This window comes from Emydura macquarii, unplaced genomic scaffold, assembly GCF_026122565.2.
Source record: "Emydura macquarii macquarii isolate MOO-44397 ecotype Brisbane River unplaced genomic scaffold, CSIRO-AGI_Emac_v2 contig_2417, whole genome shotgun sequence".
Taxonomy (NCBI): Eukaryota; Metazoa; Chordata; order Testudines; family Chelidae; genus Emydura; species Emydura macquarii.
Window position 1 is genome coordinate 1,115,256 of NW_027132554.1, and position 25,320 is coordinate 1,140,575.

At 54.8% G+C, this 25,320-nt stretch overlaps 1 protein-coding gene across 1 annotated transcript; it reads right to left on the minus strand.

Moving 5' to 3' along the window:
* On the minus strand, positions 1–25,109 carry TPRN (taperin). Its single transcript, XM_067561451.1, is given in 5 exon segments — positions 1–2,277; positions 2,934–3,061; positions 3,679–3,874; positions 23,038–24,262; positions 24,264–25,109. Coding segments are annotated over 5 exon segments (2,367 nt in total). The 5' UTR covers positions 25,019–25,109; the 3' UTR covers positions 1–2,214.
* Between the last annotated feature and the right edge of the window lie 211 nt (positions 25,110–25,320).

Here is a 25,320-nt window from a genome sequence, read left to right on the forward strand (position 1 = left end):
TGCTGGGCAACTGGGCCGTGGGGCAGCTGGTAAGAATTCCTGCTCCTCTTCCCCTAGATGGTTTGGGGCGGAAGGGGAGGGCAGTCACTGGCAATAGCACACGCCCCACTCATGCCCTTTCTGAGCATGAAGAGGATCCCTCAGCTTCCTGCTCTTATTTCAGCAGAGGGTATATTTCATTGAACACGTCACCAGGCACAGCCGTCAGCACCGAGGGCTCACTGCCCGGGGATTTATTGGATCCCATTTACCAAACCACCAAGAAAGTTCTTCTGAATTTCTGTAATTCTAACATACTAAAAATCACCCGCAGCCAACACCCGGGGGAGTCCGAGGGGTGATCTCCTCTGCTTTGGGAGCACAAAGGGGCTCAATTACAGAAGCGGGGGCGGGGGGGAAGCAGGTCAGTATTGGGCTCCTCCAGCCAAGCCTGGCCAAGTGTCAGTGGCACAGTTAAATTTATGGGTCCTATTTTCAGAAGTAGCAGTTCCCAGCTAGGTCATGGGGGACCGGAGCCTGGCACCACCAAAAGTCTGGCCATGAATGCGGGAGGGTTCATAGACACCTCCTCCCGCCTGCTCTGCAGACGCTATTACCAAGGCAAGTGCGAGACGCACAAAGCATTTCCAATTCAGACATTTAATCACAGACAGCTTGATTGGACATAGTGAGACAAACAAATGAATGCATCAGATTGAAATCAGAAAGACATGAGCGAGCGAGGTCTTTTGGAGGAGGTGCAGGGCTCCGCTACTACCCGCCCATCCACAATGCCCAAAGAGGCCATCTCTGCTGGCCACGTTTCCTTTAATCCCAGGAGTACAAGTCACTTTAGCAGCAATGTTCACAGACATCGGTCTTTGACAGAAAGTGCTACTCTGATCCTGAGTCTACAGTACTAGAAATGTGTCCACCAGCTGGGACAGAGCCTAGCAGATTGCATTGCATATTGGCTTGCATTAATTAGTGAAAGATAAACATAGAAAGCAGCACATTCCTTGCTCAGGGACAAAAGGAGAGAAACGGCCCTTTTGCACCTTGGAGCAGAGGACTGAGAAAGCCCCGGTGAAAGTTTAACAGGGCAGTGTGACTCAGAAAGCCGGTGAGCTCCCCATTCGGGGGCCTGCTCCAGGGCCAGGAGTGCAGACACTGGGCACGTCTTGGGCCCAGCAGACGGCATTCAGGTTCAGAAGCCGACCACAGCAGTGTGAAGACCAGGTAAACCATGGCGAGAGTGGGAGTGATTAGAGACAGACCCCGACAGCCGAGTTAGGGAAGACCAAAGCTCTCGCCAGTGCTTGGGAATTCTTTCAAGGGGCCGCGTCATGCAGGTCCAGCTGCCCTGGGGAGCAAACCAGCACTGGAGTCTAGGCACACTCCAGCTTTTATCCGTCATTCTCCTACAGATCTGCAGCAAAGAACAATTCACGCCTTCTCCTACCACCCCTCGCCCCCAGAAAGCCCCTTCTCAGCCCACAAGGCCGATTCACTGGCTCCCCAACAGCGGCAGGCCAGGCTTAGAAACGTGCCTGGACTGGGACTTAGACAGTTAACCTCCAACAGCCTCCACGCTGAACACAAAAGTGGCAGACACGGATCCTGTTCCAGGGCAGCTCCCAAACCAGGGCTGCTGTCACAGGTCCGACCTGCCAGCTGCTAACCTGAGTCACAGACAATCCTGGAGATTCCTCACTGCTCACACAGCAGAGACTTTCAACGGGAGCTTTCCTAACGAGAAAAGTCTCCAAGGCTCTCTAGAGCCAGCGCAGAGAGCTGCAGGCATCTGTCCTGGCCACTCCTGGGGAGGGGGGGGAACCAGAAGATCGTCCCAGAGCCTATTGTCAGGAAGGGGCTAGAGACTTGCTCTCACTAAGTCATTCTCAGAAGTCTATTGGCAGCTGCTCTTGAACAAGGAATATGGAAGGCCACGGGTAGAACACATCAGCTACCTGGGAACTAGCAGGTGTGTCCCAGAATCCAGTGCAAATCTTCTCCCAAGATGCCCAGCGGCATCTAGTCCCCCTCGGGCAGCAGGGATCCCACGCAGGGTCTGTGACAAGGGAGTGTGGTCTGGGCCCAGCAGCCCATTTCCGTCACGCTTCGGAAAGTCGCCATCCCACGAAGTGCATCCGAGGGCGTTGAGAACAGGAGACAGGGAAAGCCGCGGAGTTCCCCTGCTCGGCAGGAGGGCTGCAGGGTGGCACGGCCCAGGAGTCAGAAGTACAGGGCAGGCTCGCTGCTGAAGTCTGAGAAGCCACTCTGATCAGCCGGGGTCAGCTACAGGAGAAAACAGAGGAGTTGGGAGTGGAGGCCTTGCGGGTCCCAGCTACGGCCAGGGATGCCCAGCGCTTTGGGATGGCAGTGGCTGCCCGGGTGCCTTGCCAGGGGCTGACGGCCACGCCCCATTTCCACACTGAACACGCTTCATCAGTCCCAGAGGGAGGCAGGGAAGCTGGCAGCTGCATTCGTCTCCCCTGCGCGTACAGGCAGAGGGAGGCCACTGGCTGCAGGGGAAGCATCTCCTGGCCTATCCGGCCCTTGGCTCCACAGTGGGCTCCAAGCGTGGGAGGATCTCCCCATCTCCTCCGCGTGCCAGCTGGCGGCAGCACTTCAGTGCTAGGCCGAGACCGGATGACCGTGAAACGGGCTCAGGAAACTACTGCTCCGAACCAGACATGGCCCGTGCCTGCGGACAATGGGGGGGCACCACCCCGGAACAACCCATGTCACGACCCACCCCGCAGGCAGCCCCTCCTCCCAGAAAGCAGTGCCCACTCCTGGAACGCAACAGCAGCTGTTCCTCCTGCCTCTGCCTCTCCCTGCCCAGCACAGCTCCCCAGGGGCCCAGCCGCATCATGTGACGGAGCAATGTGGGGGCACGTGACCCTGCCTGCCTGCCCCTACCCCACGTCGCCTCTGCTCTGAGCTCTCACCATGACTTGGTTCCCGGGGGGGTTGGCCTCTTTCAGGAGTGGCCGGGCAGCAGCTGGCTTCTCCGCGTACTCCTGTTCCTGCCACTTGCTGAACTCCACCGAGTGTTTTGGAGTGTAGCTGGAGAAACCTGCAAGGACAGAAGGACACTTCAGAGTTGCTGACCAGAGCAAGGACCCGCCGCAGGCAGCCGCTCTCCTCCCAAAAGGGGGATTTCACACGCTACCGTCCAGCTATCGCTCCTCTGGGCCACGTCACCCAACCCGGAGAGGGCCCGGCCCGGCCCGACGCACGCAGGGAGAGGATTCAGTGCCAGGCTCCTGCCGGGGCATCACACGGGGGCTAGTGGAGGCCTGGGCTCTTTCAGAGGGGGAACCAGCAGGGCACGCATGAGCATACGTCGGACACCTGCACAATCTACTGGGAGGGGCTTTTCACGCGAGAGGGGCTTGAGACTCCCTTCCCCTTGTTCGGGTTTCGTCCACACTACATTCCTTCTAACACCCGCCTCTGCTGTGCTGCTCAGAGGCAGTTCAGGAGCTTTGCCGCCATTGGCCTATTGCTGTTCCCCAAATCTGCCTGGATCTGTGAGTCGGGCCCATCCCGCCGGGCTATCCGCAGAGCGCATGCGCCACATGGGTGCTGCCTATACCCGGCTAAGTCTCCAAGCGCCAGCACTCCCAGCCCTGCCTGCCTGCAGGGCAGGAACGGGGCAGGGACAGGCTGGCGACAGATCGCCTGGCTCACCTGAGCTGGGCACATTGGAGGACATGATGCTGGTCGGGCGTGGAATGAACAGGGAATAGGGCTTGTCCTCATCCTCCTCCTCCTCCGCTCCTGAGACAGACTCTTCCTCCTCCTCCTCCTCCTCCTCCACCAGCGAACTCTCCGAGGGGTACTCAAACGTGGTCTGCAGGCTTATCTCATTGAACGAGATCTTCAGCTGCAGAACGGCAAAGACAGCCATTGGGAACCAGGCCACAGAGCCGCCACGCCCCAGCCTGGCTCAGCCAGGGATGCTGCCAGCGGATGGCAAAGTGCCAGGGCAGGTGCTGGGATTTTGCTCCCGGGTTAAGACGCACCTGCCCTACAGCGCGGCCCCACTTGCCCACAGGCCCTCCCAGCTGTGCAGTGTGAGCTGTAGGGCAGACAGCAAGTTGGAGCAGGCCGGGCAGCCCAGAGCCCCTCGCCGAGCCTCCGGTTCCCTCACCTGGGCCAGGGGCTCCCCCCGCCTGTCACAGGACTGCCGAGGAGGAAGCCCTCAGGACGAGCCAGACCCCAGAGCACCGAAGTGGTTCTGGGTCAATCCCAACCTTCAAATCCCAGAAGCAGAGGAAGCAGCATCACCTCCAGAGCGCCCTGCCAGGAACACCCCGTCCCCGGCAGGTTGCCATGCCTTGTGCCGGGCCTGGCTGCGGGGCTCACGCGCAGAGCACAGCAGCAACCCACCCATCTGGGGCTCCCGCTCCCCAGGCCCTGCGGAGCCGCCCTGCTCCAAAATCAGCAGGTGTGTCCCAACCCCCAGAGGCCTCGGATCGCTCAAAGGTGGGGGCTCGGCCCCCAGAGCACAACACCGCGCCCAGGGCAACCCCAGGGTGCAGCGGCAGAGGGGCCGGAACGCCAGGGCCAACGGTCCCCTCACCCCCTTCCCTTGGCAACCACCTGCACCATGAAAACGCACAGCCAGGGCGATTCACCAGAGAGGCCAGGGGCTTCAGAGTGCAGGGCCCTCCCCCCAGCACCCCACTGCCCCATCACGTGCAGGACCCACAGCAAGCTGGGGGGCGGGGGGCAGCGCTGGGGCACATTCACTGCAGAGCCCCAACACACCATGCCCAGCACACTGCACCTGTCTCCTCCACTTCCCCAGTGGGGTGAGCGCCTCCCTGCCCCTGCGGCGCCACGTGGGGCACCACAGGCCAGTCCAGCGGCAGGGTGAGGAGCCCCCAAGGAAGACGTTCAGCCCTGGGGCTGACGGGGAAGTCGATGCAGGTGTGGAAGGCAGGCGATGGCTCTGCTGCGCACACAGTCTGGCATTTGAGGCTACCCAGGGCTAGCCCCAGGGCTCACCCCTCAGCACGTACCCACCTCCCAGGGCACAAAGGGCACTTGTGAACACCTGTGCTGACGGGGGCCCTAACAGGGACCGGATGTCCCCAGACCGGAGGGAGTTGAGAGTAAACAGGCCCTACTGATCATTGGACAGTCCTGACAAGCAGAAGTTCAGGACTTGGTCATCACCAGTGGCAGGAGACTGACTAGATGGCCCCCGAGTGCATCCAAGAGGGCAGAGCGGGTCCCACACACTCCAGGATTGGCCGGGAGACGGGCCTTTGCCATCCAACATTTGTCACCAATGCCAGGAAGCACCAAGCCCTGCCCCACAATCCGGCTGCGCCGCAGAAGCAGCTTCCGCCTCTGGGGAGTTACTGTGAATGTGCGCACGCGGGGCTCGGCCAGCACTGCTCCCGCACATCCCAGATACCGCGGTTCCCTGGAGCTGGGAAGGGCAGAGGGACTCAGGCGCTGTCAGAAGGGGTGGACCCTTAGGGAAGGCAACTGAACAAATCCTATTAATTCCATGGCCAAAGAACAGCTGGAGACACAAACAAACTAGCAAAGGTACCGGGCCCCCGTACGCACGACTGGAAGGTGCTGTGCTCTGAGGGGATAAAGAACAAAGAGAGAAGAGAGAAAACAGTGGCCAAAATCCCTGCAGCTGCGGCACTGTAGGGACCATGGCTGCTCCTGGGGGGTTCTCAGGCAGGGCACGGGGTGTCGGCTCAGGCCACGCTGGACATTAAGCGAGGAGCCGGCAGCAGCGCAGAGTGGCTTCGTGTGCAGGGTAGAACCCAAGGAGCAGCAGAACCTGAAGATTTCATGAGATGCCCTGAGGCTGGGCAGGGTGGAAACCATTTGGTTCCCCTTCACCTCACATGCCAGACATCTTCAGAGCTGATCCCTAGCGACTGACAGGGCTTGCTTGGCCAGGAACGTTGCTGGCCGGCCTTTGGTTCTGGTAGCATCCAGCTTCCTCTCTGAGCCCGCCCAGGATGATTGTAGTTACCCTGATGCCCACCACCCCCCTCGTGTGGGGAGGCTGCCCCAGGGCAGCTAACTGCAGTGTGCTACTGGATTACCCTGCCCCACTGAAACCCCGGCTTTGGGCAGGTGCAGCCCATCTGCAGTAGGGGCTGGCCCAGGGCCACGGCAGCAACGTGTCCGACATCCGAGTGAGACGTCGGACTCGCGTTCGCTGACTAGCGACACAAGCCGTGAGCTGCAGTGCCAACGAGCCACGTGATGGAACCAGGCGGGGCCCAGCGGGCGCTCGAGGGGAGAAGCGGGCTACAAGGCAGCGCTCTGCACCACCCCTGCAGAACACGCAGCCACCTGACTGCGCACGCCTGGGCTTGGAGAAGAAGATTTGCATGAGCTGCTGCTTACCCACGAATAGCCCTTGTTCGCCTTATTCCCAGTGTATTCACCTACCCCCCGCCATCCAGGGCTCAATTAATCCAGGAGATCCCCGGCCGTAATACTGAACCTTGCTGCCTGACGGACCAGGTTCACACACACAGGCAGCACGGACGCACGGGTCACGGTCCCCAACTGGACTGAGAGCAGAGAGCACTAATCCAACCGAAACAAGCTGAAGTCAGCACAATGATCAGAGGTGGAGTTTGGCCCAGACCCTGGTTAATACCCCTACTCCCACAGAGGAGGGCCAGGACTTTAACCACCAAAGAATCAGACCCTCAGTGATGGCTATTCCAGAAGCACAAACACCCCTTACTGCCCTACCAGCTCAAGAGAGCCCATCACCAAAACACGTCCTGCAGCGCCTGGTCTCTTTTGCTGCTTCCCATCCCAGGACTGCCCTGGCCCTGCCGCGGCTTCAGCTGCGAGAACTCCAGAGACACAGACCTGTGGTGGGAAAGCCTCAGAGACGGATCTGGCTGGACATCGCTCACCAGTGACTGACGAGGCCACGAGAAGCGGATGGTATCAGGGAGAACTATGGAGCTGGTGGAAGTACGGGTCCTTCACAATTAGGACCCAGGAATATTAACAGATTGTTAATCTGTAGCACTGATTCAGCTTGTAGGAAGTCTTATTAGGGCTCAAGAGGGGAGGGGACCGAGGGGAAACGGTGCCCAGTGAATGGAAGAGGGGGCTGAGGGAATGCTAGGCACTTACCAGCGTCGCACTGCCGTGTTAGAGTCACATTTACACATGTGCAAGCAGCACGTCAGTCAGTGCCTGACACGCACTTTAAGGACTAAGATCAGAATGGTTTCCCCAGGCGCCTGCATTCACCCCACAGGCTCCTAGGAGTCATCAGCAGACTCGGTACTTTCCCATGTCGCAACATGTCTCTGCTTACGTCCAGCTGAGCAGCATTTTGGCAGCCAGCTGCAGCCCTGCTGCTTTGACCTTCTTCTGACGCAGGGCACTGAATTCCTTCCCACTGGCTTGCTATGGAAATGGCCCGGAACAGCTCAGTGAGCAGGGACACAACACAGGGAGCCCCCTAAAAAGTCACTGGGGGCAGGGGAGATTAAGACTCGCCTCACCTCAGGGAGCAGGGAACAGGATTAAACGAAAGGACCTAGAGACAACCCTGGCCCCGTGTTACGGACTTCTCCAAAAAAGGACCGCTCTGCGCAGCGCCAAACTTTGGGCCGTGCTCAGCCTGCGCGGCAACCTACTGTACCTACTCGCTGGGCTGGAGTTCGCCGCCAGCAGGCTCAGACCCAGGCCGGGTGCACGGAGCAGAGGTTACGCTACTTTACAGCACCCCGGGCCACCTGAATTTTTACTGAGCCTTCTAAAGCAGAGCCTGGAAACCTATTTGCCAAGGTGGAGAGCTGCGGCCAGGTATTTCCAAGGAGAGCGTGATACCCCCTCAAGGGTATCTAGCAATAAAGTTATCGTTCAGCAGTTTGCTCATTCTGATTACATTATGGCTAGAGAGTAAAAAGGGAGTGTCCATGCAGGCTTATCTCCGAGCATTACCGCCCCAAGGAAGGACGGAAGGACGCATGGGATGGGGGGGAGGGGAGCAGGAACATCTCATTCTCCACACGGTGTTTGCACAAACAGTGACGCAGGAGGCGTGTTCTAGTGTGTGGAATCACAACGGAAAGAGACTGGCTAGCCTGCACCTGGGAGATACACAGGCTTCCGGAGAGAAGGCCAAAGACACCAGCAACCAGCTTGCTTCCGAGGAGAATTTTTTCCCCAGGGGTGAATGCACTCAGGACCTAGTCACAGGAGCGTACCAGCCCGGGCATTTCAGCTGTGAAACCCCCTCTGCTGAGGCACCATTAGCAGTAGGAAGCAGAACACCACCCCACCCCGCTGGAGTAGCTGACTCAAGTTCAACTCTTGTATCTTAACACAGATTGTGCTGGTGTCTCAGTGTTTCATTCCAACTGCTTTACCCAGACCTATGCCACGAACTCCACGTTCTAGACAAGAAACACGTCTGAGCATTAATGCTCCCTCCAGTGATGGAAGTCGGCCCCGCTGAGCCGTGAGCAGGGCTCTCCGGGAGGCGCACGCTGCTGCTAAGCCATGTGATGTTTGTACCCATGGCAAACAACCTGTCTGCCTGCCAAGGTTTCCACCGTACTGAGAACAGAGCACAGGCTGGTCCCAGGGAAGGAGAGGTCAGGGCACAGATTGTGCCTGCAGGCAGCGTAACAGCCACTTGTGGGTCCAACAAGGATTTTGAATCTCTGAGTAAATCCAGCCCCACGGTCTCGGACAGTGCTGACTGGGTGAATGCAGGCACACTTCAGAGCTCATTCTAGGCGGGGCGCATCACAGCAGCCCTGCCAACGCCCCAGCATTATGGTCTGGCATTCACCAGCCCACAGCTGGGGCTGCACAAAGCTGAGCGTGCTGCAAGTGTAATACAGATCACATCTCCCGGAAGGGTTCTGAGTGCACGTCTAACCAGGGACAGGATGTGGCTGCTCAAACAGCCCAGCACTTCAGGAGATACAAAGATTCTCACATCTGAAACAGCTTCAGGGTTGCTTTGAAATATAGCCAGCTGCTTTAAACCCCATAGTCCAGGGATGGGGCAGAGAATGGGCCATGCTTCTCCATAGGCAAGCAAGCACAAGCCCTGTACACGGCTCCTCACCTGTACTGAGGGTGCAGTCGCCGTGTCAGTCCCAGGATATTGGACTAGACTCGAAAGCTTGTGTCTCGCTCCCCAACAGAAGTTGGTCCTAGCGCTAAGCAGGGCAGAGACTCAGTCTCCCAAGCAGATCTGCAGTGAGGAGCGGTCAGAGATCTCAGGGCTGTGGCAGCAAGGAGTGGATTGTGGCCATCTGTCACGGGAAGTCCAGATACCACCACGTTCACAGACCAGCCTGGCTTTCTTCACCTAGACTCCTACTAAGACCTCTTCTGCAGATTCACAAGGGCTCCAGTCTGTTTAGAGGTGCAACACAAACACAGCTGAAGCAGGGAGGGGAGCGGAGGGAGGTACTGATCCAAATTCTCAGTTCAAGACTCTCCTATTTAAACTCTTCGCCAGCTCCTATCTGCTGAAAGATGAGCGACACAAAGCACGGGCAGGCGACACACCCTAGCACACAGCATCTCAGAATGGAAAGCTCTGTCTAGAAGGCTCCAAATGGGCATGTAACCACATGGGAGCCTTCACTAACACCAGCAACCCATGCCACCTACATGCTCAACAGTCATGGACAATGCAGTTCTATTGTCAATTGTACATGCAGCTGTGACGAAATGAGAATATTCTGAAGTATTTCTACGAATCCTGCGTGTGCCTCAGTTTCCCTCTGCACTTTGCATTGTGAAAAAAAAAATGTACGTCTCCTGCTAAAACAGCACAGGCGGGATGAGGTCGGGGGTGTCACCTGGCTGCCTGGAGGGAATGAACAGGGTCATTAAACAACTGGCTGAAACTGACCCCAAATCAACAGAGCATCCAGCAAGACGAAAACGCCCAACGAGTAAAACCAGCAACACCTAACGGCAGAAAACCCCGCAAAGACAGACAAGGGGGAGAGGAAGGGAGCAAGGGACAGAGTCCACCACAGCATGGCACAGGTTTGACCAGGGTAGCTATGACTTATCCACCTCCTCCCTGTGCTGACCTAAGGACTGTCAGATAACTCTGTAGCCAGGTGACTAACAAATGGTAGCCTGGGTTTTGAAAAAGCTGCCCCTGTCATGGTAAATATCCCCCGTGAGCACTGCACCTGGAAGGGCACGGCACAAGCCTCCCGCTGCAGGGAGGCGGAGAGAGACAGGGATCGCTGGTGCTAAAGACCCGTCTCGGAAACCCTAGGCCTGCCACTGTGGAAACGTGGGGGCCCTCGGGGCCCAAAACACTGAACAGGTCCACTCTCAGGACATGGGGGCGTAAGACCAGACCCTGTGACTCCATGACATACGCCAAGAAGGTTTCCATGCAGACTAGAGACACGGAGGCTAATCCTCCCAGGATTACTTGTCACGCTAAGATACGCTCACTGCCACCTTCTGACAAGTATGGTCATGTTGCTCAGGACTGATTACAGAGCAGCCAAGTGCTGGCAGAATCTCACACATGGAAGCCTGGGACAGCACTAGAGAAGCTGGGCATTTACATCGCCAGCAGCAGCCCTGTGGTAGCAGGCCATTTGCAACGGTCCCAGGAGAGCCATCCACATAGTGGCCCTCCGTGTTCTCTGCAAGAGGAGGTTTCCCCAACTAGAAGGGGTACAAAACTGAAGAACGGCTTTCACAGCATTTAAATCCCTCCCATTTAAGGCACAGAAACCAGGGTAAATGGTTCAGTCTCATTCTGGATTGTCAAAAACAGGCTGCGTGGCTCAGCTGGCGAAGCCCAAAGGAACATGGGGAAAGGGGAACCTGGAATTGGCGCTCCCATCACAGGTTACACATTGCACCACTATGGCTGCATCTCCAGCAGCCGCGTCAGGGGCTTGTACGGGCTCTTCCTGGATTACTTTGCCAGTACCACTGGGTAACAAGCGTTTTCCTGCCGTACTCTGCTGAGGCCGGGAAGGTGAGAGTGCGGAAGTTAGTTACTCCGCGCTAGACTGTTATTTGATGGCATCCCACAAGAGCAAGGCTGAGTTTTGTTCAGGGACGAACACTTTTGCCCCGTCAGTTGAGAATCAGTGTTTCTAGCCGCACAAAGTAACCCCAACTTTTACCCTAGCAAGCCAGGGAGCACTGGGCTGTAGGCAGAGGAGAGTGCGTCTATGGGATCAGACAACAGTTCCCATGCCATGCTGCTCAGCAAGAGAATCTCCCCTTACAAAGCCAACCCACACAGCCTGCTCGGTGTAATCAATACACTAAAGCACATGGTAGATGGGAGGAAGGCACCGGGACTCGAAATATTAAACTCCCCGCAAGGGAAGAGAGTTTCAAATTCCTAGTGAGAAGAGACCGTGCAAGGAGAGAGGCACGGAGCACCTCAGGAAGCAGAGAGCTCTTCCAGAACTCAGCACTCTCAATATCACCCCAGGACCTGGCCCAACAGCCTCACAGCTCCCTAGGGCAACTGCAGTTTGTTACTAGTGTGGTGCAGCGTAGCTATTCGCCAAGCCTCAGGGGAATGACTACGCTCCCTTACCTTCCTTCCCCACTTCCAAACAACTGATCTCATCCAAATACAGACAGACCAAGAGAGTGAACTGCCATCATGGCCAGGAGCTTGTCTACAGAGGGAGTTATTCTGGAATAACTAGGGCACTATAAATTCACACCCTACCTTAATCCAACTTAACTTTCAAGTGCAGACAAGCTCCGAGACTCTTGATGCCATCTGAAGTGGAGAACTCTGCACCGGTAGAGGAGGATCCTGGCTTGTGGACCGGTCTGAGGTACTGCCTGTTGCAGGTCTGATGGATATGAGGAAGTACAAAACCATGAGGCAGAACACCGCAAACGGGTCCTTTACAGTGAAGGAGACGCTCGCAGAGGGTCACCTTTCTGACCTTTCTTCTACAGATGAACCTGAGCCTTCTCAGACCAGGAATGGAATAGAGACCTCCTGTTTCCTCGGGAATATTGGGAACAGAATCTCCTTCCCATACTGTAGAGGAGCTTCTCCTAGGGCTCAGGACCGAAGGAGACAGGTGTTTGTCTCCCAGCATTTTGAAAGAGGGCTCCCTCAAAATAAAATGAGAAAGAGGCTGACAGAGTAGCATGAATGGAAAAAAAAAAAAACTCACTGGCGTTTCCAGATCCATATATTGGATGTTTGTGCTACAGTGAAACAAAAGATGCTTCCCTACTGGGGAAGCCAATGAGTCTCTCGCGTGTCCCTGAAAGCTCCCGGAGGTGTTTTCAGACCTGCTGCTTCACCATCTGCAGTTTGCTTGAGGCTTTTGCTTATGAAATATAGCTTTGTTTCTCAAACCAGAACCTTTGGGAGGCCTTCCTCAGACGGGCTGCAGGCTAAGCCTGCTCTGCTCTCAGAAAAAGAGGATGGCACTTTCCTGTGATATGCCCAATACCAATCTAAAGGACAGAGAGCAGAGCAAGAATCTCATTGCTTCAAATTGTCTGCATCTTCTCACTGAAGAGCTCGGGGCCCTCCTTTAGCCAGCACCTTCCCCAAGACACATGGTACGGCTGATTCTGGACTAAAGATTTCACATGCATGCTGCCCAGGTGATTACACTGCAGTTCAGGGGCATGTTCTCCACCCACTACACAGACACAAGAGCAGGATTCTGGCTTTTATAGCCGTCACTTTTCAATAAGTCAGTGTTTGCTCTGCTGCACTTGCAATCGCTGACCAGGACGCTGGAGCAATCTGCAGACTAGGAGACAGCCCTGCAGCAGTTTACATTCAGGTCTTCTTTGCTGACAGAAGGGCTAGGAGTTTTGTTTAACCTCTGCATTTGTTTCCCACAGGCACAGATGGCCAGCAAGAGGTTCTTCCTCGCTGCCATTGTGCAAACGCAGGGATTCGGAGCCCATCTGGGGAGGGCCAGTCACCAGGAACTGGAGATAAAGATTGTAAACACCAAGTCAAATGGAACACCTGAGGATGGGAGCGAGGGGGGGGGGCGTGACCAGCCTCTTCCAATGGCAGGAGGCTCTGATCCAGGCCAGATTAAGGAGACAGATTAAAGATACTTTTAAATGTCATCGAGCAGCACACGGCCCTCCCAGTCCCCACTCGAAGCTCGCTCTTGCCCTGGCTGAGCCATTCAGAGCATCACAAGTGGGCCTCAGCGAGAGAGAAGCCTCCTGTCTGTGTAACAGCTCCTCGTGGGGCGGGCAGCAGGCGGGGAGAAGGGGGTTGTGGGCAGATCAGGGGTAAGATCTCTTCTTGTAGAATACGGACAGTCAGTTTAATTGCTCTTTATCAGAGGGGCCCTTTATACCAAGCGTTTTCCTAAGGCACAGGCCTGCAATAACCCTTCCTCTGGAGGAGGGGAGTAGCTACGGCAACGTACCCCCTTTCCTTTCCTTTCTTCTCCGTCCTCCAAGCCAACTGAGGCAGAATGCACCACTCGCACTGCGCTGCGCGGCCCAAGAACTGGCTGTGTTTGCAGCATGGTGCCTGTTTCGTGAACTCTCCCTTCCCTCGCATCACCATCTCGGAACAGCAGCATCAGAGCAGCGTGGGGCGAGCGGCCGCTCCGGCGAGAAGGCATTTGGCTCACAACCGACTACGATGGACAAGGCAGGGGAGGCAGTAACTTTTATTGGACTAACTCCTTGTGGTAAGAAACAAGCCTCTGAGCTACACAGAACTCTTCTTCAGATCTGGGGAAGGCACGTCTACACTGCAATTAAACACCCACAGCTGGTGTTACTGACTGAAGCCTGGTCTGCACTGGTGACGTAGGTCGACAAAGTCACTTACGTCGACCTACGTACATCTGCGTCTACAGTGGCACCACTGTTAATTCGAATTAAGTCACCTTGAAAATCGACTTAAGACCACCTCTGCAAGTGGCGTAGCGCCTAAGTCGAATTTGTTAATTCGATTTAGTGTCAGCGTAGACACAACTTCACTTAAATCAGATTTATTGGCCTCCGTGTGGTATCCCACAATGCCCCGTTTTGACCGCTCTGGACAGTCGTGCTGTGCTGCTCTGTGGTCATGCTACCAGGAAATGTCCCCTCCCCTCAAGCCCCGGGAAGATTTGAATTTTAATTTTCTGTGCTGCCAGCGTGGAGAGCTTTGTCACTCCACCCCAGTGCAGGCGAGCAGAAAGCAGCGGCGGCCACGCTGACAGCTGGCCAGCAAGAAACCACCCTACCCCTTGAGACAGTGAATGAACCCTCCCCCACCCCCCCCTTCCCCCATGACTTGAATGTTCATAAATAAAGTTAAGCATCATTTCAATATGATTCTTTATTAAATCATATCTTGTTCTGGAGGGATTTGGCAGGTGCAGATATCGATTTTTGGGGGGGGGGAGGGGGCGGGGTGTTCTCCAAAGGCAAACAACATGCAGGAATAGAAATCAGTCCTGCATCTCATTGCAGAACCTGGTTTTCAAAGCTTCCCTAACGCAAAGCGCTCTGCGGTTCGCTCTCAGCGTAGTGCTGGCATCTGGCTGCTCATAATTGGTGGCCAGTCTTTCTGCCTCCACAGCCCAACCCTGGGGGAATCTCTCACCCTTCGCTTCACACACATTATGAAGAACACAGCACGCAGACATCACAGAAGGGAGGTACTTCTCAGACATGTCCAGCCTAGTGAGGAGACTCCTACATCTACCCTTTAAACGCCCAAAGGCACATTCTACAACCATTCTGCAACTGCTTAACCTCTTATTAAAATACTCCTTGTCGCTGTCAAGGTGCCTGGTGTATGGCTTCATTAGCCAAGGGAGCAAGGGGTGAGCAGGATCCCCCAGAATCACTATGGGCATTTCCACACCCCCAATTTGAATTTTTTGGTCTGGGAAAAAAGTGCCCGCCTGCATCTTAGAGAACAGCCCTGAATTACGAAATACACGCGTCATGCACCTTCCCAGACCACCCCACACTGATGTCGGTGAAACGACCCCTGTGATCCACAAGGCCCTGCAGGAGCATGGAAAGGTACCCCTTGAGGTTTATGTACTGGGTTGCTAGGTGGGCAGGCGCGAAGATAGGGATGTGCGTTCCATCAATGGCCCCCCCGCAGTTTGGGAACCCCATCGTGGCAAACCCCTCCACTATGTCCTGCACATTTCCCAAAGTCACTATCCTTTGAAGCAGAAGTCTACTGACGGCCCTGCACACTTGATTCACAGTGATGCCCACTGTAGATTTACCGACTCCAAATTGATTCCCAACCGAGCGGTAACAGTCGGGGTCGCCAGCTTCCACAGAGCGATGGCGACTCTCTTCTCCACCGTCAGAGCTGGTCTCAAGCGAGTATTCACACGCTGCAGGGACGGGGCCAGCTCCGAGCACAGCTCCAGGAAAGTTGCCTTTTGCATACGAAAGTTTTGCAGCTACTGATCATCATCCCACAGCTGCAAAACGATGCAGTCCCACCAGTCTGTGTTTGTTTCCCTGCACCATAACCAGCGCTCCACGGACTGCAGATGATGTGTTACAGCCTGCAGCAATCGGGAATTGTTCTGCTCGATGGCTTGTAGCAGGGCAGCCTCGGTGGCATTGCTGTTGTGTGTGCTTCAGCCTCTTGCTCTACTTCGAAAATACTCAATGATAAGCTGCGATGTATTTGTAACGCTCACAATAATAGTGCAGAGTTGAGCTGGCTCCATGTCTCTGCAGCAATGGCAAGCGTGGGGAGTAAAAAATGGTGCAAAAATATTCTCGTTTGTTTGTTTGTTTTGGGGGGGGGGGGAGGGGGGAGAGAGATGGGAGGGGGAAAGCAGCGTTGCATCATGGGACGATGACACTCATCCCAACAGCCACAGCTGCTAGTTGCACTGTGGGATAGCTACCCACATTGCACTGCTTTGCAATTCGAATTAAGAGTGCTCAGTGTAAACGCAGGAGACCTGCGCAAACAGCGAAGTGTATACATGTTGCTGCGACTTCTAAAAATCGGCTGCTGAAAGTCGACTTAAAGTAAGTCGACTTCACTTGGCTGTGTAGACATGGAATGAGAGGACAGAGAGCAGCAAAAACGGAAGGCTGACCAAATCAGACTCTGCCCACCTGAGACTGGATCCCTCCTGAAACAGGACTTTGACCACACAGTCCATTCATCACGTTGCTTTACAATCCACTTCATGCTCCAGTGTGTATTACAGCCTTGCCCTGCGGGCTGTGGGTGTGTTCTTCCCAGAAGTAACATGAACATTCATCAGCTCTACTGGAGACTGCAAGATAGCAGAGCAATGGCAGGAATCCGTTCCTGGAGTAGAAGCACGATGTTAAGGTCACATTTCACATCTCCCTCAGTAAGGCTCCATCGTGCAGAGGGTGTGTACACGGGGGTTGGATGAAACAATCTGCCACCATTGCTACCAACAGTTCAGCTCCATCGGCATTAAAAGCTGCAGGAAGGACTCCAGGAAGCCACCGGTATTTTAATTATCATGTCATGATCTAACCCTGCTCAGAGCAGGTTTGCAAAACAGTGCTTCAGTGCCAAAACCTTCCCGCCTGACAGCGCCAGCAAGCGCCGCACAGAACCAAGCAAGTCACATGAATGCTCTGACCTCTGCTGGCTCTCCAGCCATTTCCAGTCCTGCTCATCACTTACCAAGCCTCAAATGGCCCAGTGCATAGCTAGAGACAGGCTCTTCAGCAGTACCCTGCAGCGCTGGATGCTAGCGGGGGACCATGAACCTCCTGAGACTCGGGGTGTAACTCCAGAGCGGAGGACACAAGCGTCAGCCTGTTGCAGGTCCTACACCACAACGCACAGGCAGCCTCACAGGCAGAGGAAGAAAGAAGGCTTCAAACCAAGACAAAGATCCAGCTCCCGCAGAGGCCTCCCCTGCCATCCTCGTTATCAGCTAGCACAGACACGACAATGATCAGGTGCCTGAGAGAAACCTAAATTTGTACTGGGTAGGGCAGACTACGTATTGCTTTGGCAGACGACCAGCCTCAGAGCTCCCTGGGGATACGTTTTATCCCACCAACCCAGAACTCGGCTCCCAAGCATTTGATACCAGATACCCCTCCTTTCCCCGTGAAGCCCAGAAGGTCCACACGCTGCAGCGAAGCCCAGCTCTCCCTCCTGAAGTTGCTGATCTCTAACAGCCTGCTATTCTGTTCAGGTCCTTGTATCCTGCTAGGACCACAGCATGATGAGATGCCCTATGCTAAGAGGACAAGCCAACTGATAACATGGGACAGGAGAACACCACATTAGCCTCCCTCCCCACAGCCTGCTAGAATAATGAAATTGATTAATTCCCCTCTCAGTCTGCACACACAGCCTACTCCTCCCATAGCATCTGACAGGGGAGCCGGCTGTATGAGCAGGCAGCCCCACTTTCGGTTTCAGACCGAATATACTTGCCACATTGCACTTTGCTAGATTTCAACCTACAGACGTAAGAGTTCAAGCAGAGCCGAGTGTGGCTGAAACATCCAGATCTAAAATCATCTGCTAGGAAACAAACAACTTGTGTGTGCCAGATCCTGCAGCTACGTGGGATTCAAAACTACACATTTGTTATTGTAGGGTCACCTCAACCATCACAAGGCCTCAGCCCTTATTTCAGGGGAACAAGCTTCAATGGAATCAGGAGATGAAAAAAAGAACGGTAGATAAACAAGCCCACAGCTTAACTTCTTTTTTTTCCCCTCCAGGTTCTGGGGCAGGAAGAGAAAGGGTCACCCTGGTCCAGTCATCTAATTCCCAGCTGAGCACTGCACCATGCCATCTTTGGGTATGGACGACAGCATGGCAATCTCCTGGCAGACAGCAAGTGGAAAGAGATCAGCTACTAATCGCAAATCTGGCTGTAAAATACGTCAGAGAAGGAAACAGGCTATTGAGAGTCTATGCATTCTACAGAGATACAGTTGTGTCTGCACATTCCATAGGGGGCACAGGAATACAGGCCCCATTCTTAGTGATTCAATATTACTCATTAAACTAAGCATCACACTAAACAAACAACTCTGTCAGATTTTATGGTGAGCACAACTGATACACGGAAGGGCAAGTTTACCAGGAAAAAATATTACCCTCAAGCACTGAGAAAGAGGTTACTCTCCTGGAGAAGGACTTTTCCCCACAAAGCCTTCACTAGGAAAGCAGAATTTCACTGTGATCGAGTTTACTATACGCTGTTAAAGAGGAAGTCACCTTACCTGGATGCCTGGAAACCAAGCCCTTTCTTTATAGTAAGTGTGTTGGAAAACGTGCTGAGAAGAGCTACCAAAAGTGATTCAAGATCCAGAAGACAACAAGAGGCTCACACAGCTCAATAGCTAAGAAAAGACCGATGTGATCAGTCTGCAAGTACTAAACCAAGGAGAAGATAGGACATGGGACTTGCAAGTGTGCATGCCTGCACCCGGTGCCAGGGACTGCTTACCAGAAGCACCAATGGCACACACGCGCCCCATAGTGCAGAGTTATGAAGTGCTCAAAGCACTAGTGACCAGAAGGAGAAGGCGCACGCTAGGCATGGAACCAGACTGCTGCCAGGAAAGAGACTATATTGACGCAACCTGTCCTCTAAGCCATGAGAGGGCGGTGGCATGGGCTTAGACTCATGGACTTTAAGGCTAGACGGGACCAATATGATCATCTAGTCTGACCTCCTGCACATCGCAGGCCACAGAACCTCACCCACCCACTCCTGTAATAGACCCTGACCTATGACTGAGTTACTGAAGTCCTCAGATCATGGTTTAAAGACTTCAAGGTACAGAGAATCCATCAGCAAGTGTCATCTTGCTTGTGTCATCTATCTGTAGAACTCTGGCCTAGATCCAGGGTGCTCCAAGTTCCCTCTCCATGTACACCACCCCCCCCTCCACCTTCAGCACCCTGGATGAAGAGCGACATCCCTGCTGACACGGGAGGGGAAAGCCAGGAAGCTATGTGGGTATTTTTCAACTGTCTTAACGCGCGAACAGTTTTGGCCTTGGTGAAACATCTCCCGCTGCTGGCTGCTCTGCTCCTCTGCTCTCCTCCTGCTCAGACCTCTCTCCTCCAACACAATGCCTCCCTTCTCTCCTAGGCACCCTTCTGGCACTGGAAGCACCAACCCCCAAGATGACTCTGGTTGACTCCTCTGTAGCTGTGGCCTCTAGAAGCAGCAGCTAAGCTGGTTCTTTCTGTTTATTTCCCTCTGCTTTTACAGACTTCCAGTCCATGAAAAGCCTGGACACCTGAAGCAGCAGCAAGAACCAAGCCATGGCGAGGAGGCCACAGGTGCACAAGGTCCTAAGAGATGTTCCCTCCCTGTTATATCCTGCCAGAGCTGAGATGAGAGGTGCTGAGCGCCTTAAACATAAATGAGGAGCTGCTGGCAGAGGCTCCAATTTTGGAACTTGCACCAGCCACAGCCTGAATTTAACAACTCCCTGAGCACAGACATCTGAAGAAAGAAATTGTTCTTCTGTACACTGCAAGCAATAAGCTTGCCACAGCCTTCCCTCACTGGTAAGTTAGCAGCAGACACGGAGGTTTGCTTTTCTTCAGATACCCGGCTAGTTTCTAGCCATCAAAAGCAGATACACAAAACTCACTGATAAAATTATCAACTGTTAGATCATCAACAGAAGAAACCTCCAAAACACCACGTACATTCATAGGAACACAGGAATTTCCAGTCCAGATCAGTGATCTATCCAGCCCTGTATCCTGTCTGACAGCAGCTCGCAGAAGATGCTTCAGGGGAAGGTGTAAAAGTTATGACATAGCTTGCCCACAGGGGAAGTTTCTTCCTAACTCCTGTCAGATACTGGTTAGCTTATGCCATGAGGCAGGCGAGATTATAGCATTAAAGTTATCCCTGGAGGTTCTCATTATCCATACAAGTACCCAGTCTTTTTCCAAATCCTTGTATGCGCTTTGTTTCAATACTATCCGGTAGTGAGTGCCACAGGTGAACTACACAGTTTGAAAGTTATTTCCTGGTATCAATGTGTTTCCTGTCGATTTCACCAAAAGTCCCTTTGTTCTTCTATTAGGAGAGGGTAAACTGGAGCGCCTGATTGACCTTCTCTCCCATGCTTTGTTTTATCCCCACTTCATGACCCCTTTTATTCTTCTCTTCTTCAATCCCAGTCTTGTCAGTCTCTAACCATAAAGAAATCTCGCCAGGCCTCATCAATTTCATCACCATCTCTGACCCACCCACCCCCAACCTCTAATTCTACTAGAACATTTGCAATAGGATGACCCGAACCAAGCATAAGCTTACTGTACTGAAGACATTCCACATAAGGCATATTATTGACTTCTGAGAATATTACACTGCCTTTATGTATCATCTTCTCTCATGTTTTGTACATCAACTCGTTTGCTTTTTGGACTGCCACTGTACATTAAGCAGAGATCTTCACTGAGCTCTCGAGTTGTTAATTTAGACTGCAACTCTGCGCCCTGGTCTACACGTACCGGGCGATTTGGTGGCAGTCAACAGGAGTTACGCAGACTACGCAGAGTAGCTCATGTAACTCCTGTCGACTGCTGTGCTTCCCTTCTGTGCACCATCTTCACTACACGGCACCGCTTGAGGGGGTGGATTAACAGTGTCAACTTCTGGATCGACTGAGCAGGGTCTTCACTGACCGCTCAATCGATCCCGATAGGTTGATCTGACGGTGGCGTCTTTGCCAACATCAGTATAGACATAGCCTATCTGTCCATTCATCTAACTTTGGTAGGTCCCTAAATCTTCTGGAAGCTGATAAGTTTGTACCACTGTACGCTGCCCAGCAGAGTGGGGTCCCACTCAGGATGGGGAGCTGTGGGCACTACTATGCTATAAATGTTCACATGGAGTAGTTGTGCCAGCGTCAGCTCACCCTTTTCCCATATATTTGCTCTATTAAACACGACCAGCTTAGTACAGAATCTTGAGGCACACATCACTGCTCCACTTTGGACCCACGGCAGTGCTTTCTCTCCTCGGATCTCATGTGCACTTCATTTCCTTGATAGCCTCTTGTGAGCAAATGCCTAAGGCTTATTGAAAGTCTAAGTCAGTTACATTTACTGGCCCTCCTTTGCCACTCTTGTTAAGGCAGCCATATAATTCTAACAGATTACAGGGATAAGCCTTTCCTTTACAGAAACATTGCTCTACCACGTCATGATCTAGATTTTACTCAGTTCTGTTTATAAATTATGGTTCCGATGAATTTACCTGACAGTGAAGACAGATCCACTGGTCTCTAATTCCCATTTTACCTGTTCACACCTTTTAAAAGATCTACTCTGCTGTAGAATATCCCATTTAAATGAGAAGTTGCACATTTGTTAGTAAGTGACCTACTTCATTTCTAAACTCCTCTAAGCTAATCTACGTACCATCTATGTCTGGGGACTTGCTACTAACTACTTAGTTTATCAATTTGTTCCAGCACCAGCCACTGCCATTTTAGTCACTGGTATTACTCAACCACCTGAAAAGTCCGTATGTTTCTCCAACATTCTCTATGGCAAAGAAAGAAACAAATAAATCCATTTCTCTGCAATATCCTTATAACCCTTACTTATTCCCTGACCTTTGCCACCTTGTTATCCAGAGACCTACTGATTCTCTCAGGTTTACTACCTCTGACACATAGTAAAGATTTTGAATTTGTTCTTCATAACCCCTCCTCATTCCCATGTTATGTTCTACCTGACAGTTTATGCTGCTCAGCTGGTTTCCCTTAGGCTGGATTTTGCTTTCTGGAGGATTTTTGTTTGGCTCAAACCAACTCTTGAACTTTACCATTTAACCACACTGGTTACAAGCCCGTAGCTTCTAGGCAATACAACAATGTATTTTAGTGTTAGATGCTGTAACAATTCAAGCCTGCTTCTGTCGTGGAAATAGACCAAGTCGACAATATAACTACAGTAGAACCTCAGAGTTACAAACACCTCGGGAACGGAGGCTGTTCATAACTCAAACGTTTGCAACTCCGAACAAAATGTTACGGTTGTTCTTTCAAAAGTCAGTGTTCAGTTGTAAAGTTAAGACAGCTTTGAAACACCACTATGCAGAAGCAGAATGCTGTTTTCTCTTTATTTTTTCACTAGTTTACATTTAACATAGTACTATACTGTATCTGCTTTTTTCTTCTTCTCTGCGGCTGCCTGATTGTGTACTTCTGGTTCCAAATGAGGTGTGTGGCAGACTGGACAGTTTGTAACTCTGGTATTGGTAACTCTGAGGTTCTACTGTATGCCTTTGTCACACTCCTGCACTTCGGCACATTAGCATAAATATGCACAAAGCTTGATTCTGAATCCCAGCCCCACAAGAGCAAAGTTAGCTCCCAACTGGTGAGACGATCTAGCAGTCACTATGTCTTTCAAAGCCATTTGACAGCAATCCACGCTGACGTGTATATTTATTGGAGTTAGTCAGAGCCGTACATGTATTCCATCCTAAACAGAAGGCATGGGGGGGGGGTGTCTAATCACCTCAAAAGGAGTTAAGCTGGTGTTCACATCCCACTAGTGAGGACCTACTAATTCCTGAGCCACTAACGCTCATTAACTCAGACAAGAAGCCAAGTTTATGTTGGCTCATTACACAGAACAGTAGTGAGCTCCTGAAGAAAGACAGTGCTAAAGTCTACATTAGAGAAAGCATGCAGCACCAGAAAAAAGTGAAGTTCAACCCACTCTAGCTACCGGACATGTCACTTTCTAGACTCGTTCTCATGAATGTTCTCAATTCTGTCTGTTTAAAGAACATCATCTGAAATGCAGACTTGCTCTGAAAAGTGACTGTGGAAGGTGCACTATTGGCCCCAAGGATTGTCTCCCATGCTAAGGATGCATACAATGGAACAGAATCCTTCTCAGTCTCCCAATAGCTGTGCTGGCTTCACAAGGCTAGAGGAAGCAGTTAACACGTCTGTTGCCTCCCTACCCACCCAGGGCAGCTGCACCCATGAGCCTGATACACATGGGGGAAGCGCAGAGTCACTTTTCAGAGCAGAGCCGCCCTTGGCACTCTCCTGGCAGGTTACCTTTTTGTGGCGAGAGTCTGTCTTGCTCATGCAGGACCTCTCCAGGGACAGGTAGCCACCGATCACCTCAATCTCATTCACGGTGGGGTAGCGCTTTTTAAGCAGCGTCCCGAGATCCAGGTGGGGTGCACCAGGGCTCCCTGAGGTTTTGCCCTTGCTTCTGCTTTCCTCATCTTCCTCCTCTTCCTGTTGCTGGGCTCTGCCAGCTCCATTGTAGACCTCCACTGTAGAGTCGGGTGGCTTTCTTTTGGGCACTACGGTGAAGGTATTGCCCCCTCTCTGCTGGAGGGCAGAGGAAGCAGAGTGGGGTCTGTAAAGGGGTACAGCAGAAGCCTCCATCGCCAAGGCTGAGGTAGCTTCATGGGGCTGCTCTGATTCCTCCAGTCCTGCAGCTGGGCCCATTTCCTGGGGCAGGTTCTGAGGATCCAACTCCACAATATCGTCATCAATGTAAGTCACAGGCACCAAGAGCTCTTCAGGGGTCTGCGGGGCGGCGACGGGCTCCCCCTGCCGCTCACACTCAGGCTTCAGGGGCGACAGGGCCCCCGCAGGCTCCTTCAGATGCTGGGCCTCCCCCCGGCGGGGCACGAAGAGGAAGGAGTTCCGTGAGTTCAGGCGCAGATTGGCCAAGGCCTGAGCTTGGAGATCCTGGGCAGGGATGGCGGCCAGGTCTGGCTTGGGGGCTGGGCGGATCTCGAAGGAGTCTCCGTCCCTGAGGGCAGATGCAGAGAGCGGCTGGAGAGGACTGGGGGTGGCACTGGCTCGGGGTGGCTGGATCTCTTCTCTCCTCTCCTGCTTTGGCCTGGACGTGTTGGCTCGGTCAAGGGAAGCGCTTGGCGGTGGCACTGGGGCTGCCTTGGCCCGTGGGCTCCTGCTCCCTGGGCTGGCACCGGGCTCCAAAGGGCCATTGGTGAGTGGGGCGCGGCCGCCCGGATGAGGACCCCGGGGGTTGACGGTGAAGGAGTTGGAACCGGTCTTGTGCAGGAAGCGGTCGGCCCGGGGGCTGACCGGGGATCCCGGGACGGGACCGGACCGGGCCGGGGGGCTGACCGGGGATCCCGGGACGGGGCCGGACCGGGCCGGGGGGCTGACCGGGGATCCCGGGAGGGGGCCGGACCGGGCCGGGGGGCTGACCGGGGATCCCGGGACGGGGCCGGACCGGGCCGGGGGGCTGATCGGGGACCGGGCCGGGGGGGGCTGACCGGGGAGATCGGGACGGGGCCGGACCGGGCGGGGGGCTGACCGGGGAGATCGGGACGGGGCCGGACCGGGCCGGGGGGCTGACCGGGGAGATCGGGACGGGGCCCGGCCATGCCGGGAGGCTGCCCGGGGACTTTGGCACCGCGACGGGCGGGCCGGGCTCCACGTCCCCGGTCCAGCGCCGCCGGCCCCGCGGCCGCTGGTCAAACTTCTGCAGCAGGCGGCTGACCATGCCGGCCTGGGCGGGCTCGGCCGGCTCGTAGACGAAGACCTGGGCGGCGCGGATCTCGGTGAGCGCCGAGCCCTGGCGGCCCAGCAGCTCCCGGAGCGGGTCGCGGCCCCGCGGCGAGGCGGGCGGCGGCGGCGGGGGGTCCCGGGCGCGGTGGCCGGGCGCGAAGCAGGCGGCGGCGCCGGGCTGGGACTCGATGATGAGGATGTTGTCGGCGCGGATGGTGCGGATGCCGGGCACGGCGCTGTACAGCTCCAGCAGCTCCCGCAGCGGCCGCTCGCCGCCCCGCCGCCCGCCGCCGGGCAGCCCCTGCCGCAGCCGCCGCCGCTCGCTCTCCAGCCGCATGAAGGGGTTCTCGCGCAGCGGGCCCAGGCTCTCGGCCAGCACCAGCCGCTCGTCCTCGGCCGCCGGGGCCGGCCTGCTCCCGCCGCCGGGCGCCGGCTCCCCGCCCGCCGGCGGCCCCGCCAGCTTGGCCCGCTTCCGCTCCAGGATCTCCCGCTTCCAGACGGGCAGCGCCGGCCCGGCACCGGGCGCGGAGCGCGGCGGCTCCATGCTGCTGCTGGCGGCGGCCGGAGAGCGGCGCAGGGCACTGCCGGGCCCCGAGCGAGTGCGGGGCGCCCCGGGCCACCGGCCGCCTCCCGCCCAGCGGCCCCGCCCTCTGCCCGCCCATTGGACGGCGGGGCCGCCACGGGGGGAGCCGGAGGGCGGGGCCGGGCAGGTGCGCGCGGCGGGGCCGGCTCAGTGTCTTTGCAGCGCCGGGCCGCGGCCAGCGCCGAGCACAGCGGGGTCTGACCGGCCCGGCTTCCAGGCTCCCCCGGCGCGGCGCACCTGCTGCCCGTGTGCGGGCCCGCCCC